Raw genomic sequence first — 16,742 nt, 5'->3', positions numbered from 1 at the left:
ACAGATCTACCACAGATCTACCACAGATCTACCACAGATCTGCCACAGATCTACCACAGATCTGCCACAGATCTGCCACAGATCTGCCACAGATCTGCCACAGATCTGCCACAGATCTGCCACAGATCTGCCACAGATCTGCCACAGATCTGCCACAGATCTGCCACAGATGTATCTCTGTGTGTGAAAGGGCCTTAAGGCCAGGTTCACATCTCCGTTAAAATGTATCAGTCACTATCCGCGGCTATGGTAAACAACGCAATCCATTTAGTAGATTCCGTTGTGCCCCATAGACTTGTATTAGTGGCGGATTGTGACTGATTACCTTGCGTTGCATCCGCTGCGCCGCGGTCGGTCGTTTTTTGACTGACCGCTGGGCGGGAGCAACGCAGAATGTAACGTTTTTCGGTCCGTCAAAATTAACGCACCACGCAGGAATCTGTCGCCATCCATCAAGCTTGTAATGTATGTCTATGGTGCTGGATTCTGTCGTAATCTGTCTTATGATGGAATCCAGCGCTGGTTTCCATCATGCTCTACTGAGCATGCCCAGCATGTGTGGCACACCCACTGGGCTGTCCCAAACACAAACGGATCATGACTGATCCGTCAAAAAACGGACGCACAGCGGATGTAACGGACGCGATGGATCAGTTTTTTCACAGGATTCCTGTGAAAGGAATCCTGTGAAAAACACATCTGTTGCGTCAGTTGACATCTAAAAATTGACTGATCCGTTGCTGACGGACCTGACGGATTTAAAACAACGGAAATGTGAACCTAGCCTATGATACTCATGTGAAGCTGTCTCCCTCCCCTCCCCCCGATGTGTGTGAGTCCTCTGTCTTTTGTCCGGGTATTGTTAATAAGGTAATCTTGTATGGATAAGGTTAACAGGTTGGGTTTATAGTGGTTCCATGGATAATTTGCTTATGATGATTGTTTCCACCTTCAATTTTATTACTATGTCCCAGGATGCAATATGTTTTGGGGGACAGTGGATGGCCTTCGGCTCTTTACACCCACTGATCTGCTTTTTCTTTATGTAACTATTTTATGTTTATGCTGATTATTCACCTTTATAAAGCTGAAAAAAAATTACAGTTATTAAGAAAAACGCATCTCAGAACATCTGTAAAATATAAATAAAGGCAATAAAACATATTCAGATGCAAAACACTTTGTAGAAAAACATAAAAATAATAATGAGAATTACATTTTGTGCAATTGAGAAGGTGAACGGTCCTGGGAGAGGGGGAAACTGGCAAAAAAAACGATTACTGAGAGAAATGCATTGGATCTGAGGTTTAAAATTAAGAGCAATGCTTTGCAATAAGAGCAAATCCTCACCGTGCACACTTCCGGTTCCGTCCTTTCACCGCGCTCTGACCCGCTCTGGAGGTAACTTTCTGCACATATGTACTGTATTCTGTATACAGTATACCATTGCAAAGTACAGTATATACTATATAGCATTTCTATCAGTTTGCATTTGTGGATACAGTATTGTACTCTCTTTCGGCTATCCAGTGCAGCGCATTGCTTGTTCTCTACCTCCCGCACACCAACAATTGTATTGGAAGCTAGAGTGCAGTTTAATTTGTTTTACTTGTTTTTTACTGTACAGTATTTTGTATTAGTGAACTGTAATAATTTTATATGAATACAGGACATTATTTTGTATTACTGTAATAAGTTTGTAGAAATACAGTAAATATTTAAATTTTTTGCATTGTGGAACGAATTGTCTGCATTTCAATGATTTCCTACGGGAAAATTTGCTTTTATATAAGAGTAACTTGGTTTAGGAGCACACTCCCGGAACCAATTATGTTCGGAATCCAATGTTCCACTGTATATACAGTACAGACCAAAAGTTTGAACACACCTCCTCATTCAATGAGTTTTCTTTATTTTCATGACTCTAAAAATTGTAGATTCACATTGAAGACATCAAAACTATGAATTAACACATGTGGAATGAAATACTTAACAAAAAATTGTGAAACAACTAACAATATGTCTTATATTCTAGCTTCTTCAAAGTAGCCACCTTTTGCTTTGATTACTGCTTTGCACACTCTTGGCATTGTCTTGATGAGTTTCAAGAGGTAGTCACCAGAAATGGTCTTCCAACAGTCCTGAAGGAGTTCCCAGAGATGCTTAGCACTTGTTGGCCCTTTTGCCTTCACTCTGCAGTCCAGCTCATCCCAAACCATCTCGATTGGGTTCAGGTCTGGTGACTGTGGAGGCCAGGTCATCTGGCGTAGCACCCCATCACTCTCCTTCTTAGTCAAATAGCCCTTACACAGCCTGGAGGTGTGTTTGGGGTCATTGTTTTGTTGAAAAATAAATGATGGTCTAACTAAACGCAAACCGGATGGAATAGCATGCCGCTGCAAGATGCTGTGGTAGCCATGCTGGTTCAGTATGCCTTCAATTTTGAATAAATCCTCAACAGTGTCACCAGCAAAGCACCCCCACACCATCATACCTCCTCCTCCATGCTTCACGGTGGGAACCAGGCATGTAGAGTCCATCCATTCACCATTCGTTTTGATACCTTCAATGTGAATCCACAATTTTCAGACTCATGAAAATAAAGAAAACTCTTTGAATGAGAAGGTGTGTCCAAACTTTTGGTCTGTACTGTATATATATTAAATGTGTAACCCACATAGCTGTAATAATAGAAACCTTCTCAAATACAACAACAATCATGATGTTCTCCATGGTTTTTTGTGGTCACATGTGATTGGATCAGGTTAATATTAATATGTTCCCATGTGCACACCAGATATCTTTATGACTAAGGGCCGTACTATGGCCGGAAACAAGTAAGAGGCTTCATGATGAAGGGACGCAAGTGACTTTATAATGGAGGAATCAATAAAGAAGACAATATTCAATGTCCTCATTGATGTACCGGCTTTGTTTTACCCTTTTGTCGGATGCTCGCTGTGGCCGGTAGAGAAGTGGCACTATCTACATCACCATTGGAGCCACAAAATAAATGTGGTGAGTCCAGCACCAATATACTTTTTACTATTGAAATGTGATATAATGTCATATGATGAGAATTGGAAATAGAAAAAGCTCGTCCATACCTATGTAACACCTGCTGTAATCTATTAACTGGAAAACTGCAAGGATTTTATTTAATTTATCCTCATTATAGCCAAAATCATCATCTTCAGCTGCCTTATAAGGGATAGGAAGTAAGAGAAAAAGTATTGGCTATTACGCTGCATTGTGACATCATTGCTTTCCATATATGGAAGTGGACAGTGATGTCACATAGGTGAGTGATGTCACAATGGAGTGCAGCCTATTAACATTCCGTCACATCTCACTGGATCAGACTTGGTATTTGTTTGTTTCCCAACAGCACGTACTTAGATCTTTTACTTGTGGATTAGCGGTTTACTTGTTATTTACTTGTGAATTAGCGGATTACTTGTGGATTTTTTGAGAATTAGCGGATTATTTCTGCATTTCCTGTTTTCATTTTCATCATTGACTGTAGAATCTTCTATATTTGGAGGTAAGTTTATTGTGTGCTGTTATCTATAAAACTAGAAGTTTTTATCCTCTCATTATTTTATCATGTTTTCTAAAGTATGGGAAGCCGCCATTGCCCCTAGAGATGAGTAACTCGTCCGGCAGAAATCCTGGCACAATACAACAGATGAACCGTTTTTAGGAATTTTGTTTCCTATTTACAAATCATGACACAAATCCGGCCCTCACTGATCCAATGTAAAAGTAGAAGAGTAAGAAGTGGCATAAACATCAGCATATCAGAAAATAATTAATATATATATAAATATATATTACGCAGAGAGGACTACAATGTATGAACCAAATCGCTGAGGATTGACCATGAAAAACACAAGAGAGAGGCGATCATAGGTTCAACATATTTTTATTAATATTTATGTTGAAAGGGGAAACGGTGTACATCACCGCAGTCAATACAAAATAGTAGCAATGTACTGATTCTATGCAATTGTAATAAAAATATCATATCCAAACAGGACAATTGTGACCCACAATAGAATTTCAAAGCAGCATACTCATAGAGATGATGCACAAAAGGCAACTCTTAATATAAGATATAATATATATAGAACTAGAGAAACCTAGTGTATATAAGGGAAGGCCTAAATTATCAGATATTCCACTTCCCAATACAAGGAGGAAAGTGCACTGTATAGATTACACCATGTGCGGTATACCTATGTCGGCGATGGGAATCAGCGCAGAAGCAGAAGGACACACAGACCACAATTATAAACTACAGTGAGAGATGAATACATTATATGCCAGTATATACACCTATACACATATACTCTAACACTAAGGTCTGTGTGTGTCTCCGCAGCAGCGGTGAGAACCAGCGCCGACAGGGACACAAAGCAGTGTTAATTACCCATATCTCACATTTACTGCGAGTCAGAAGGGGAGAGCATGCTGCCGTTACCTCAAGGGCACTAGGCACTGAATGGAAGGAGCAATATACAAAGATAACATTACCTAAATGAGAGAGACTGCGGCGGGAATGCGCCCGATGCGCATTTCGGAGTGTACCTTCGTCAGGGGACGTGCGACGAAGGTACACTACACTATGGTCGCCTCTCTCTTGTGTTTTTCAATGTAAAAGTAGGAATCGCCTGATAGAAAATTGGGGGAGCAAATATCAATGTCAGGATTAGAGGAGAATTACACACCATTTTTTTCTTGTCTGTAAGCTCCGGCCCGCTAGGAAAAGGGGATAAATAGCTGAATGCACTGTTTGCAAATTATCTCCTTCTCCCCTATAATGTGTAAAAAGTGCATCCAGCTATTTAAAGGGGGGGACGCTATTGTATAAAATATGCACTCAGCTATTTACTAGGGATGGCGATAATGAGTAACAGTACATCCAGCTACTGCTGTATTTTATATATGTATGTAAACTCTCTGCACATGTACAGCTCTCTGGAATTAAAGAGGCTCCATATTATATGGCATCAATTTAATTTCATCTCTTTCAGATTTGAATCCTGATTTTTCCCGGTTGAGGATCACCTCCCAGAGGCGAGGACCACCTCCCAGAGGGAAAGTCAGTGGACGCCCTGCACCAGCTGAGAAGACAACGTCAGTGTGTACGGGATCGGAGCAGAACTCCAGACATCTTTCCAGTGAGTATAATGGCCGAGGTGCGGGGATTCTGGATCCTTCTTCCTTACATCTAATGACTATCAATATCAAATTATATTATAGGTTGGAATAAACACTCCACTGTGTGAACGGTGTCACAGTTCTGTTTGTATTGGGGAATTCACCAGCTATTAATGTAAGTATTCTGAGTGTAATATAACTAACACGTCCTGTATAAAAATACAAGAATAAAATCTGTCTGATCTTTTGTTCAGTAAAAGGTTATTAATCTATCATAAGTGCTGAAATTGTGACAAGATCTTTCTGTTTCTAAAATATATAAGGAACTTTGCACATGGCCCCATGTATTATGGCCCCATGTAATATGGCCCCATGTAATATGGCCCCATGTATTATGGCCCCAAGTATTATGGCTCCATGTATTATGGCCCCATGTATTATGGTCCCATGTATTATGGCCCCATGTATTATGGCCCCATGTATTATGGTCCCATGTAATATGGCCCCATGTATTATGGCCCCAAGTATTATGGCTCCATGTATTATGGCCCCATGTTTTATGGCCCCATGTAATATGGTTCCATGTATTATGGCCCCATGTATTATGGCCCCATGTATTATAGCTCCATCTATTATGGCCCCATGTATTATGGCCCCACATATTATGGCCCCACGTATTATAGCCCCATGTATAATGGCTCCATGTATTATGGCCCCATGTTTTATGGCCCCATGTTTTATGGCCCCATGTATTTTGGCATCAATATTTGAAAAATTTCATTTTTTTATGGCCCCATGTATTATGGCTCCATGTATTATGGCCCCAATCTCAATGTTTCCATGTATTATGGCCCCATGTATTATGGCCCCATGTATTATGGATCCATCTATTATGGCCCCATGTATTATGGCCCCACATATTATGGCCCCACGTATTATAGCCCCATGTATAATGGCTCCATGTATTATGGCCCCATGTATTTTGGCATCAATATTTGAAAAATCTCATTTTTTATGGCCCCATGTATTATGGCCCCATGTATTATGGCCCCAATCTCAATGTTTTATGGCTCCATATATTATGGCCCCATGTATTATGGCCCCATGTATTATGGTCCCATGTATTATGGCGCCATATTTTATGGCTCCATGTATTTTGGCATCAATATTTTTTTCATCTCTTTCAGATCTAAATCTTGATTTTTGCTGGTTGAGGACCATATCACAGAGGGAAAGTCAGTGGACTTCCTGCATAAGCTGAGAAGAGTACTTCAGCGTGTATACGATCGGAGCAGAACGCCAGACATTGTTCCAGTGAGTATAATGGCCGAGTCGCGGGGATCCTGGGTCCTTCTTCCTTACATCTAATGACTATCAATATAATATTTTATTATAGGTTGGAATAAACACTCCACTGTGTGAACCTTGTCACAGTTCTGTTTGTATTGGAGAATTCACCAGCTATTAATGTAAGTATTCTGAGCTTAATATAACTAACACGATCTGTATAAAAATACAAGAATAAAATCTGACTGATCTATTGTTCAGTAAAAGGTTGTTAATCTATCATCAGTGCCGAAATTGTGAAAAGATCTTTCTGTTTCTAAAATAAATAAGGAACTTCGCACATGGCCCCATGTATTATGGCCCCATGTATTATGGCTCCATGTATCATGGCTCCATGTATCATGGCCCCATGTATTATGGCCCCATGTATTTTGTCTCCATGTATTATGGCCCCATGTATTTTGTCTCCATGTATTATGGCTCCATGTATTTTGTCTCCATGTATTATGGCCCTATGTATTATGGCCCCATGTATTATGGCCCCATGTATTATGGCCCCATGTATTATGGCCCCATATATTATGGCCCCATGTTTTATGGCCCCATGTATTTTGGCATCAATATTTTTTTCATCTCTTTCAGATTTAAATCTTCGTTTTTGCTGGTTGAGGACCATATCACAGAGGGAACGTCAGTGGACTCCCTGCATAAGCTGAGAAGAGAACTTCACCGTGTATAGGATTGGAGCAGAACACCAGACATCTTTCCAGTGAGTATAATGGCCGAGGCACGGGGATCCTGGGTCCTTCTTCCTTACATCTAATAACTATCAATATCATATTATATTATAGGTTGGAATAAACACTCCACTGTGTGAACGGTGTCACAGTTCTGTTTGTATTGGGGAATTCACCAGCTATTAATGTAAGTATTCTGAACTTATTATAACTAACACGTCCTGTATAAAAATACAAGAATAAAACCTGACTGATCTATTGTTCAGTAAAAGGTTATTAATCTATTATCAGTGCCGAAATTGTGACAAGATCTGTTTCTAAAATATATAAGGAACTTCTAACATGGCCCCATGTATTATGGCCCCATGTATTATGGCTCCATATATTATGGCCCCATATATTATGGCCCCATGTATTATGGCCCCATGTATTATGGTCCCATGTATTATGGTGCCATATTTTATGGCTCCATGTATTTTGGCATCAATATTTTTTTCATCTCTTTCAGATCTAAATCTTGATTTTTGCTGGTTGAGGACCATATCACAGAGGGAAAGTCAGTGGACTTCCTGCATAAGCTGAGAAGAGAACTTCAGCGTGTATAAGATCGGAACAGAACGCCAGACATCGTTCCAGTGAGTATAATGGCCGAGTCGCGGGGATCCTGGGTCCTTCTTCCTTACATCTAATGACTATCAATATAATATTTTATTATAGGTTGGAATAAACACTCCACTGTGTGAACCTTGTCACAGTTCTGTTTGTATTGGAGAATTCACCAGCTATTAATGTAAGTATTCTGAGCTTAATATAACTAACACGATCTGTATAAAAATACAAGAATAAAATCTGACTGATCTATTGTTCAGTAAAAGGTTGTTAATCTATCATCAGTGCCAAAATTGTGACAAGATCTTTCTGTTTCTAAAATAAATAAGGAACTTCGCACATGGCCCCATGTATTATGGCCCCATGTATCATGGCTCCATGTATCATGGCCCCATGTATTATGGCCCCATGTATTTTGTCTCCATGTATTATGGCCCCATGTATTATGGCCCCATGTATTATGGCCCCATGTATTATGGCCCCATATATTATGGCCCCATGTTTTATGGCCCCATGTATTTTGGCATCAATATTTTTTTCATCTCTTTCAGATTTAAATCTTCATTTTTGCTGGTTGAGGACCATATCACAGAGGGAACATCAGTGGACTCCCTGCATAAGCTGAGAAGAGAACTTCACCGTGTATAGGATTGGAGCAGAACGCAAGACATCTTTCCAGTGAGTATAATGGCCGAGGAGCGGGGCTCCTGGGTCCTTCTTTCTTAAACTATTTACAAAAGAAGAGGATGCCAGAACATGGCTGATGGCACCCGCCAACTTGCACTATCAATATCATTATATTATAGGTTGGAATAACACTCCACTGTTTGAAAGGTTGTCAAAGTTCTGTTTGTGGAGAGTTGGAAAACTCAAGTTAAAGTTTGGATTTGGATTAAAAAAACCTGACTGATCCATTGCTCATTTTACCTTTATTAATCTATTACAGAGCTGAAATCGTGACCAGAAGATCCTTTTGTTACTGCGATACGAGCTAAATACTCTAGAATTACTATTGAGAACAAAGTATTTGGATAAACTAGAAGAGTAAAGTAGGAGAAGGGTAACTATACATTTATGTAATATTAGAATAAGTTGCAATGTGTGTACATGATGTGAGGAGCAGTGCTATTTCTGCCCATTATATGGCTTATATGGTATTTTGCGCTGTTTTCCGTTTTTCTCCCTACAGGCACTATGATTTGCAGTTGGCTTTGATCTAGTGTCTCCCATATTTTTAGCTCTTTTCTTAGGCAGCACAGAGGCATGGAGCAGATTATACAGCAGTACTGAGCATTGTAGCTGTGACCGCAGCTCTGGTATAAGCTAATACACCTGCTAGAATTCTGCATGACGATGTTTCTGTGCTTTCTCCGGGCCGTGCTCCTCCTCTCACTCCTAACGTGTGAAATCTCTGTACTGAGCAGTTCATTCAGCGTTCATGAGATCAGGAGACAAAGGAAGAGAAGAATTGACTCATAAGAATAGAATAAGGGGTACTTCACACACAGCGAGATCGCTGCTGAGATCGTTGCTGAGTCACGGTTTTTGTGATACAGCAGTGACCTCATTAGCGATCTCGCTGTGTGTGACACTGAGCAGCGATCTGGCCCCTGCTGTGAGATCGCTGCTTGTTACACACAGCCCTGGTTCGTTTTTTTATTGTTGCTCTCCCACTAAGCACACATCGCTGTGTGTGACAGCGAGAGAGCAACAATCCTGAATGTGCAGGGAGCAGGAGCCGGCGTCTGACAGCCTGCGGTAAGCTGTAACCAAAGTAAACATCGGGTAACCAAGGTGGTTACCCGATATTTACCTTCGTTACCAGCCTCCGCAGCTCTCACGCTGCCAGTGCCGGCTCCTGCTCCCTGCACACACTAAGCTAAGCGGTGTGCGCTGGTAACTAAGGTAAACATCGGGTAACCATACCCGATGTTTACCTTAGTTACCAGTGTCCGCAGCTTCCAGACGCCGGCTCCGTGCAAGCGCAGCGTCGCTTGCACGTCGCTGCTGGCTGGTCGCTGGTCACTGGTCGCTGGTGAGATCTGCCTGTTTGACAGCTCACCAGCGACCATGTAGCGATGCAGCAGCGATCCTGACCAGGTCAGATCGCTGGTGGGATCGCTGCTGCTAAAGTGTGACGGAACCCTAAGGCTGATTTCTCTGATAATACATAAGACAAAGCTTCTTATAGTCACTTATACTATTGATTTATGCCTTTTGTTGATGGTAGAGATCCCATGTAGTGAAGACTTTCTATATGTTTTGCTGTTTCAGGTTGTCCTCCTGCTTTATCGGCTCATTCCTGCCATACTTCTTATTGTGACTGTTACCAGGAACAGATCAGGTTAGAGGAGTTTTATTTTACTCAATTAATAAACAAAAATCAAAGCCTCGCTATAAACTATATCTATTGAAGGGCGATCATTCTCCTGGACAATGTTTGGTCTATAACTAATACATGAATGCCTACATTTAATAACACTTGTAGCTTTTTGGAATTTTTTTGGCCGGGGAGGCCCATTCACACTTTTGCTATGGGGCGCCATGATTTCTATGTTCATCCCTGCACATTCCTACTTTATATCAGAATAATTCTTGAATTCTTTTTTATACAATATTAGAAAGGTTAAATCTTTAGCAGCAATTGCTCATTTTTTCAATGAAATTTACAAAATTTATATATATAGAGGCTATTTAATGTTGTAGTGAGTTTGAGGGGGCCTCTATATCAGTAAACTGGCAAAAAGACCCCATTTTAAAACTGACACCCGCATTCAGAAAGCCAGCACCCCAAAAGTGCAATAGCGCTCCTTTGTTCTGAACACGACAAAACCAAAATTTGTGTAATTTTTTTTAAGAGATTTTAATATAAAATGTTCGTATTTATTCGCGTACTATTTTTCCAAAAAATGTTTAAAAATAATTTATTGAGGGGGGGTTATATACAAGTGCATCTCAATAAATTAGAATATCATCAAAAAGTTAATTTATTGCAGTAATCCAATACAAAAAGTGAAACACATATATTATATAGAATCATTACACACAGTGATCTATTCCTATATATTATATAGAGTCATTACACACAGAGGGATCTATTCCTATATATTATATAGAGTCATTACACACAGAGGGATTTATCCCTATCTATTATATAGAGTCATTACACACAGAGGGATCTATTTCAAGTGTTTATTTCTGTTAATGTTGATGATTATGGCTTACAGCCAATGAAAACCCAAAAGTCATTATCTCAGAAAATTAGAATATTATATAAGATCAACTAAAAAAAATATTTTACACTCAGAAATGTTGGTGCCTACTGAAAAGTCTGTACAATAAATGCCTCAATACTTGGTTGGGCTCCTCTTGCATGAGTTACTGCATCCATGCAGCAATGTGGCATGGAGGAGATCAGCCTGTGGCACTGCTGAGGTGATATGGAAGCCCAGGTATTAACAGAAATAAACCATTGAAATAGATCACTCTGTAATGATTCTATATAATATATCTATTTCTCTTTTTGTATTGAATTACTGCAAAATTATCTTTTTAATAATATTCTAATTTATTGAGATGCACTTGTACTTTGACATTTTTCTGTTAACTTTTTTAGTTTAACTGTTATTTGCCTGATCACTGCTCAAGTGAATTGCAATGAAAATGCATTACAACTTTCAGTGTGTCAATGACAAAATGCTTTTTAGATCATGCTTATGGCATAGTCTAACAGGCCACCATAACTGGCAGACCAGAGGTCATTATTATATTACCTCGGGCCGCCATGATTTCCATTGACTTCTTGCAATCATGTTTTGGGGCTACCGGTAGAATGAGCCCCTTCCCTCTAAACCATATAAAGGCTACAATCGCTATTAAATGCGGCATTTAGAGGGTTCAACAGACAAAAGTGGTGCGGGCACTGGCTCTGGCTGTTCCAGCAGGTACTCAGCTGTTATTAAGGCCGAGCTCCGAGTGATGATTGTGTGGGCACGGCTTCTGTGCCACATAATCGCCAGGATGTACCGATACATCCATTTTGCAGGAATGCACTGCAGAGTGGAACGTACTGATACATCCAATATTGGGAAAGAGGGTCTGCAGGGATCTGTGATATTCTCAGGAATAGGAGCAGCCATGGTAAAAATTAATAAATGCTGAATTTGTCTGATTATTCAGTCAATACAAAGCAATGGGATCATCATTTTGATTGATTTTCCTTAGATTCACCAGAAAGTGATGAACTGCGGATCAGTAACTACTGACGGGTCATGATCTGTAATTACAAACTGCAGATTGTTCTCTATATAATTAGGGTGAGTGTGTTCTGTGGTGTCCTCCCATAATGTACAGTACACTATACCAGCATTAGTGTCCTGCATGGACCCTGCCGAAAGCCAGTACTAAAGGAACGTACACTGATGGATAATTTCAGAAAAAGGCTAAACCACCTCGGGTCTTACCTCACCCTGCACCATGACACCCCCTGTGCCCATGGGTAACGTCTGTAAGAAAAAAAAAAAAGCAGCATCTGTTTTCCACGGGTGAAGATAAAAAACAAGCAAATTCTCTGTATCCGAGCCATGGATGCCCTTTCTTTATTTGTGTTCCCCATGGGCACCGGTGAGACCACCCTGTAGGGTTCGGTGCTGTCAGCCCTGAGACATTTTACAGTTCGTTATGCCATTACACATCAGTATGAGGAATTACTGAAATTTGAGCCAAGAAAGGACAACGCCTGTATTTGAAATATAATTTTATAATTTGCATTTATATTGGAGAAATATTAATAATTTACTTTTAATAATGAGTATTATTTCCATTGACAATTTACATGACATTTCCTCTAATATAATTTTCCATTTTTGGCAGATTACTTCTGATTATTTATAATGAAGCATTGCAGCATGGGATCCAGCGATGGCTGTAAAGACCTGTTGGCCTCGCTGGACCTGCTCACTGTCCCGCTCCTGGAGGACAGTATTCCAGGCATTGTCTCATCATTTGAGCTTGGAGAAATAAAGACCATGACCAGCGAGCTAATCAAACATCTGGATGATCTGGATGGAAGGTATTTGGTGAATGCCCTTCTGTTCTTGTCAGCTATAACCTCTGCCAGAGCGGATGCTGCCGACTTTCTGACCACTGAACTTATTGATAAGACCTACCGCCACATGCGGAGAGCAGAAAGTGAGAGACATCCAGGAATAACTGGTGCAGCTATGACGCTCCTGGCTAATATTGCTGTTTATCACTGTGAAGAAGTCATGGAGCTCTTGGAAATGGATGAGGAGCATCCACAGAACAGTGTGCTCAAGACATTGTCTCTGATTTGCTCCCACACCAACAGAGACTGGAAAGAGAGAAGAAGTGCAGCGCAGACTATACAGTCAATGGATGACTTGATTACCCATACACAATACCAGGCTGGGCCACCTGAGAGCTTTGATTTTTGGAATCATCTCCTGCACCCCAGCTATGGGCTCATAAACCACCAGGATGATGGTGATGTCCTCCAAGACACAGACACTATGCAGGCTGCAATGTGCTATTACATTACATGTGTCTTAACTGATGAGGAAAGGAAAAAGGTCGTCCATTACCTGCTTATAGCAATAAGGTCTGCTGTCAGAAAAAGCAAAATCATCAGTGTTATGTTCTTCTCTGAGCTTCTACGCCATCCTGAGCTCCTGGAGAAGACTATGACAAAAGCTTTAATCTTATTAATGGTTTCAAAGGTGGACAGTTCGGATGAACTTGAGGTCTGTCTTGCTATAGAAGCTATTGGAAATGCTTGTGAAGGTGCTCCAAGACAGGTGCATCAGCTGAAGGACGTCATCTTTGGCTGCCTTTACAGAAAATTGTCGAGTTTTCGGATGCTAAAAGTGGTCATCAAAAGCTTTCAGGCTTTGTCAAAATTTGTCAACCTGCTGAAAAGATCAAAACTTGGTGGATCATTTGGGAAGATTGTTTCTCTGTGCACTGACAATCTAAACCACCCAAATCTGCAGATCCAGGCAAACTCCATTTCACTGTTTGCCGATCTCGCCAAGAACTGCAACCGGAACAAGAGAGACTTCAGCAAACACATCAGAAGCTGCCTATCTGACTTCCTGATAAAGTTACACAGCAAAGACCAGCAAGTTAAGGCAGCCGGGATAACAGCCTTATTGCATTGTCTTCCTTACATCGGATGTAACAATGTAGAAGAGCTGTTAAGTGCTGATGGCGAAAAATACTGCAAAATATATGAACAACTCAGACAAAAAGAACCTGCCCTTCTGGAGAAGATGATGCTCCACAGTATGGAATTGCTGTATCTGAGAGATGAGATAGACGCGATCCTGAAACACCTCACTATGATAAGGGACGCTTTACCCTATGAAAAACTCTGCCCGACGGCATTATGTGCCGTGTTTAAAAGGTTGAGGAGACTTAGTACTCTATTCTATATTCCAGAGGCGCAGGAGGCAAGTTACCGTGCCATGGACATCCTGGGTACCAAGTGGAAAAGCATTCTAACTGCTAAAGTGGTTAAAGTTGGTAAACCCGCAACCAACTTCTTTGAAAGAGAGACAATAAGAATTTACGAGACTTCATTGTGAAAACACAGTGGATGTTTTAATGAGGCCAGAGTCACACTTGCGAGACATTAGGCCTGCTGCTCTCTGGAGACGAGCGTCTCAGCTGCATAGAAATACATGCAGCCGACCTGCTCCTGTTGTGAGAGACTAGCACGACCGTACATTCTCCTAAGTGTGACTCCAGCCTAAACCTGTTATCAGGCTAGAGATACAAGAATTTGTTAGGCCTGATTTAATTATGGGCAGCACGGTGACTCAGTGGTTAGCACTGTTGCTTTGCAGCACTGCGTTCAAATCCCACCAAGGATGACATCTGCAAGGAGTTTGTATGTTCTCCCCGTGTTTGCGTGGGTTTCCTCCGGGTGCTCCGGTTTCCTCCCACACTCCAGACATACTCAAAAATTAGAGATAACTGAAATTTATAGAAGTTAAAATAAACATTATAAAAAAAACCCTCTTAGTTTGTTTTTTTTTTACTGATAGTAACTGGCTGTAAGTTCTCCAGATTTCGAGTCTGTTCCCATATACTAGAGGTCAGCAAATAACGTCAAAAGTAATTCAACTTATGTTTTAGAAAAATCTAAATTTACCAAGATGCAAATTTTTGGGTAATTTGCTTTCACGCAGATTCAACAAAATGGCCAACATACTAATTTTCAGAACCATAAAAGGCCATCAAAGTCTTCAAAAAATAAAATCCTTATATACTCACTTTATCGCTCACCTCTCTGATCCCTCCCTCCTCACCCTCACCCATCCCATGTTCAGATCAGCGACACTCGCAATGAATTCAAGGGAGTCTGCAGCGTATGTATGTGAGGTCAGAGCACGCACCATGACCTCATGACCTTCGGCATCTATTGGCGCATATCTTTCCAGGGACTCATCAGATCAGGAATTCCAGGCCCAACACGAGAGGCCTAAAGAATTCAACACAAGTGGCAGCAATCTGAAGATGCAACGAGGACCGGACCAGACGGGTGACGGTAAGGAGGGAGGGGCAGGAGACGGGAGCGATGAGGTAAGTATACAGTTGAAACCAGAAGTTTACATACACTATCTAAAAAGACACATCTAGATGCTTTTCTAACTATCTGACATAAAATCAGAATAAACCTTTCCCTTTTTAGGTCAATTAGGAACCAAAATTACTTATATATGTCAAATGCCAGAATGAGAGAGACAGACACAGAGACAGAGTTAATTAGATAGAAGAGAGAAACCTGGCTCAACTGTGACTGGTGCTCTGAAGTAAATAACCAATCAAGGAGAAAACTAAATTGTTAAAATGATGCGAAAAAAATAATTTTGTTACTTATCACATTATAAATATTTTCTATTATGTTTATGTCATTCAGCCAGTTTATTGATAAAGACCAGAAAGAGCCGAAACGTCTATTGGACGCTGTCTTTTCTTATGATCATTGTTTTTGGACCAATAAAAACAGATTATTGCATCTGGACTTGTAGTTTCAGAGTTAATTAGAGACACCTGTGAATGTATTTTAATGCACACCTGAAACACACTGCTTCTTTGTGAGGCATCATGGGAAAGTCAAAAGAAATCAGCCAAGATCTCAGGAAGAAAATTGTGGACTTGTACAAGTCTGGTTCATCCTTAGTTTCCAGATACCTGAAGGTGCCTCGTTCATCTGTACAAACAATTGTACGCAAGTACAAACAAGATGGGAAAGTTCAGTCATCATACCGCTCAGAAAGAAGACGGGTTCTGTGTACAACAGGTGAACGTGCTTCGGTCAGACATGTGCATATCAACCCAAGAAGAAAAGCAAAAGTCCTTGTGAAGATGCTGGTGGAAACTGGTAAGATTGTGTCATTATCCACAGTGAAACGAGTACTATATCAACATGGGCTGAAAGGCCACTCTGCCACGAAGAAGCCATTTCTCCAAAAGAAACATATAGCCAGATTAATGTTTGCAAATGCACACAGGAACAAAGACCTTCATTTTTGGAGACATGTCCAGTGGTCTGACGACACTAAAATTGAACTGTTCGGCCATAATGACCATTGTTAGTTTGGAGGAAAAAGGGAGAAACTTTGAAGCCTAAGAACGCCATCCCAATTGTGAAACACGGGGGGTGACAGCGTCATGTTGTTTGATTGTTTTACTGCAGAAGGGACTGGTGCACTTCACAAAATAGATGGCATCATGAGGAAAGAAAACTGTGTGTCAATACTGTCGTAACATCTCAAGACATCAGCCAGGAACTTAACTCTTGGGTGGAAATGGGTCTTCCAAATAGATAATGACCTGAATCACACTGCCAAACTGGTTACAAAGTGGCTTAAAGATAACAAAGTCAATGTTTCGGAGTGGCCATCACAAAGTCCTGATCTC

The 16,742-nt window shown here is 40.6% G+C and overlaps 1 protein-coding gene across 1 annotated transcript; it reads left to right on the top strand.

The window, feature by feature from the left end:
- Positions 1 to 3,378: 3,378 nt before the first annotated feature.
- On the top strand, positions 3,379 to 14,780 carry LOC142290668 (maestro heat-like repeat-containing protein family member 2A). Its single transcript, XM_075334653.1, has 13 exons — positions 3,379 to 3,544; positions 5,037 to 5,183; positions 5,266 to 5,338; positions 6,351 to 6,477; positions 6,560 to 6,632; positions 7,093 to 7,219; positions 7,302 to 7,374; positions 7,696 to 7,822; positions 7,905 to 7,977; positions 8,348 to 8,474; positions 8,743 to 8,856; positions 10,071 to 10,140; positions 12,669 to 14,780. The coding sequence occupies exon 13, from the start codon at positions 12,689 to 12,691 to the stop codon at positions 14,399 to 14,401; it is 1,713 nt and encodes a 570-aa protein (XP_075190768.1). The 5' UTR covers positions 3,379 to 3,544; positions 5,037 to 5,183; positions 5,266 to 5,338; positions 6,351 to 6,477; positions 6,560 to 6,632; positions 7,093 to 7,219; positions 7,302 to 7,374; positions 7,696 to 7,822; positions 7,905 to 7,977; positions 8,348 to 8,474; positions 8,743 to 8,856; positions 10,071 to 10,140; positions 12,669 to 12,688; the 3' UTR covers positions 14,402 to 14,780.
- The last annotated feature ends 1,962 nt before the right edge of the window (positions 14,781 to 16,742 follow it).

The sequence above is a fragment of the Anomaloglossus baeobatrachus genome, chromosome 2 (genome assembly GCF_048569485.1).
Source record: "Anomaloglossus baeobatrachus isolate aAnoBae1 chromosome 2, aAnoBae1.hap1, whole genome shotgun sequence".
Classification (NCBI taxonomy): Eukaryota; Metazoa; Chordata; class Amphibia; order Anura; family Aromobatidae; genus Anomaloglossus; species Anomaloglossus baeobatrachus.
The sequence above is the reverse complement of the archived record's forward strand: the minus strand, read 5'-3'. Positions and strand labels throughout refer to the sequence as shown.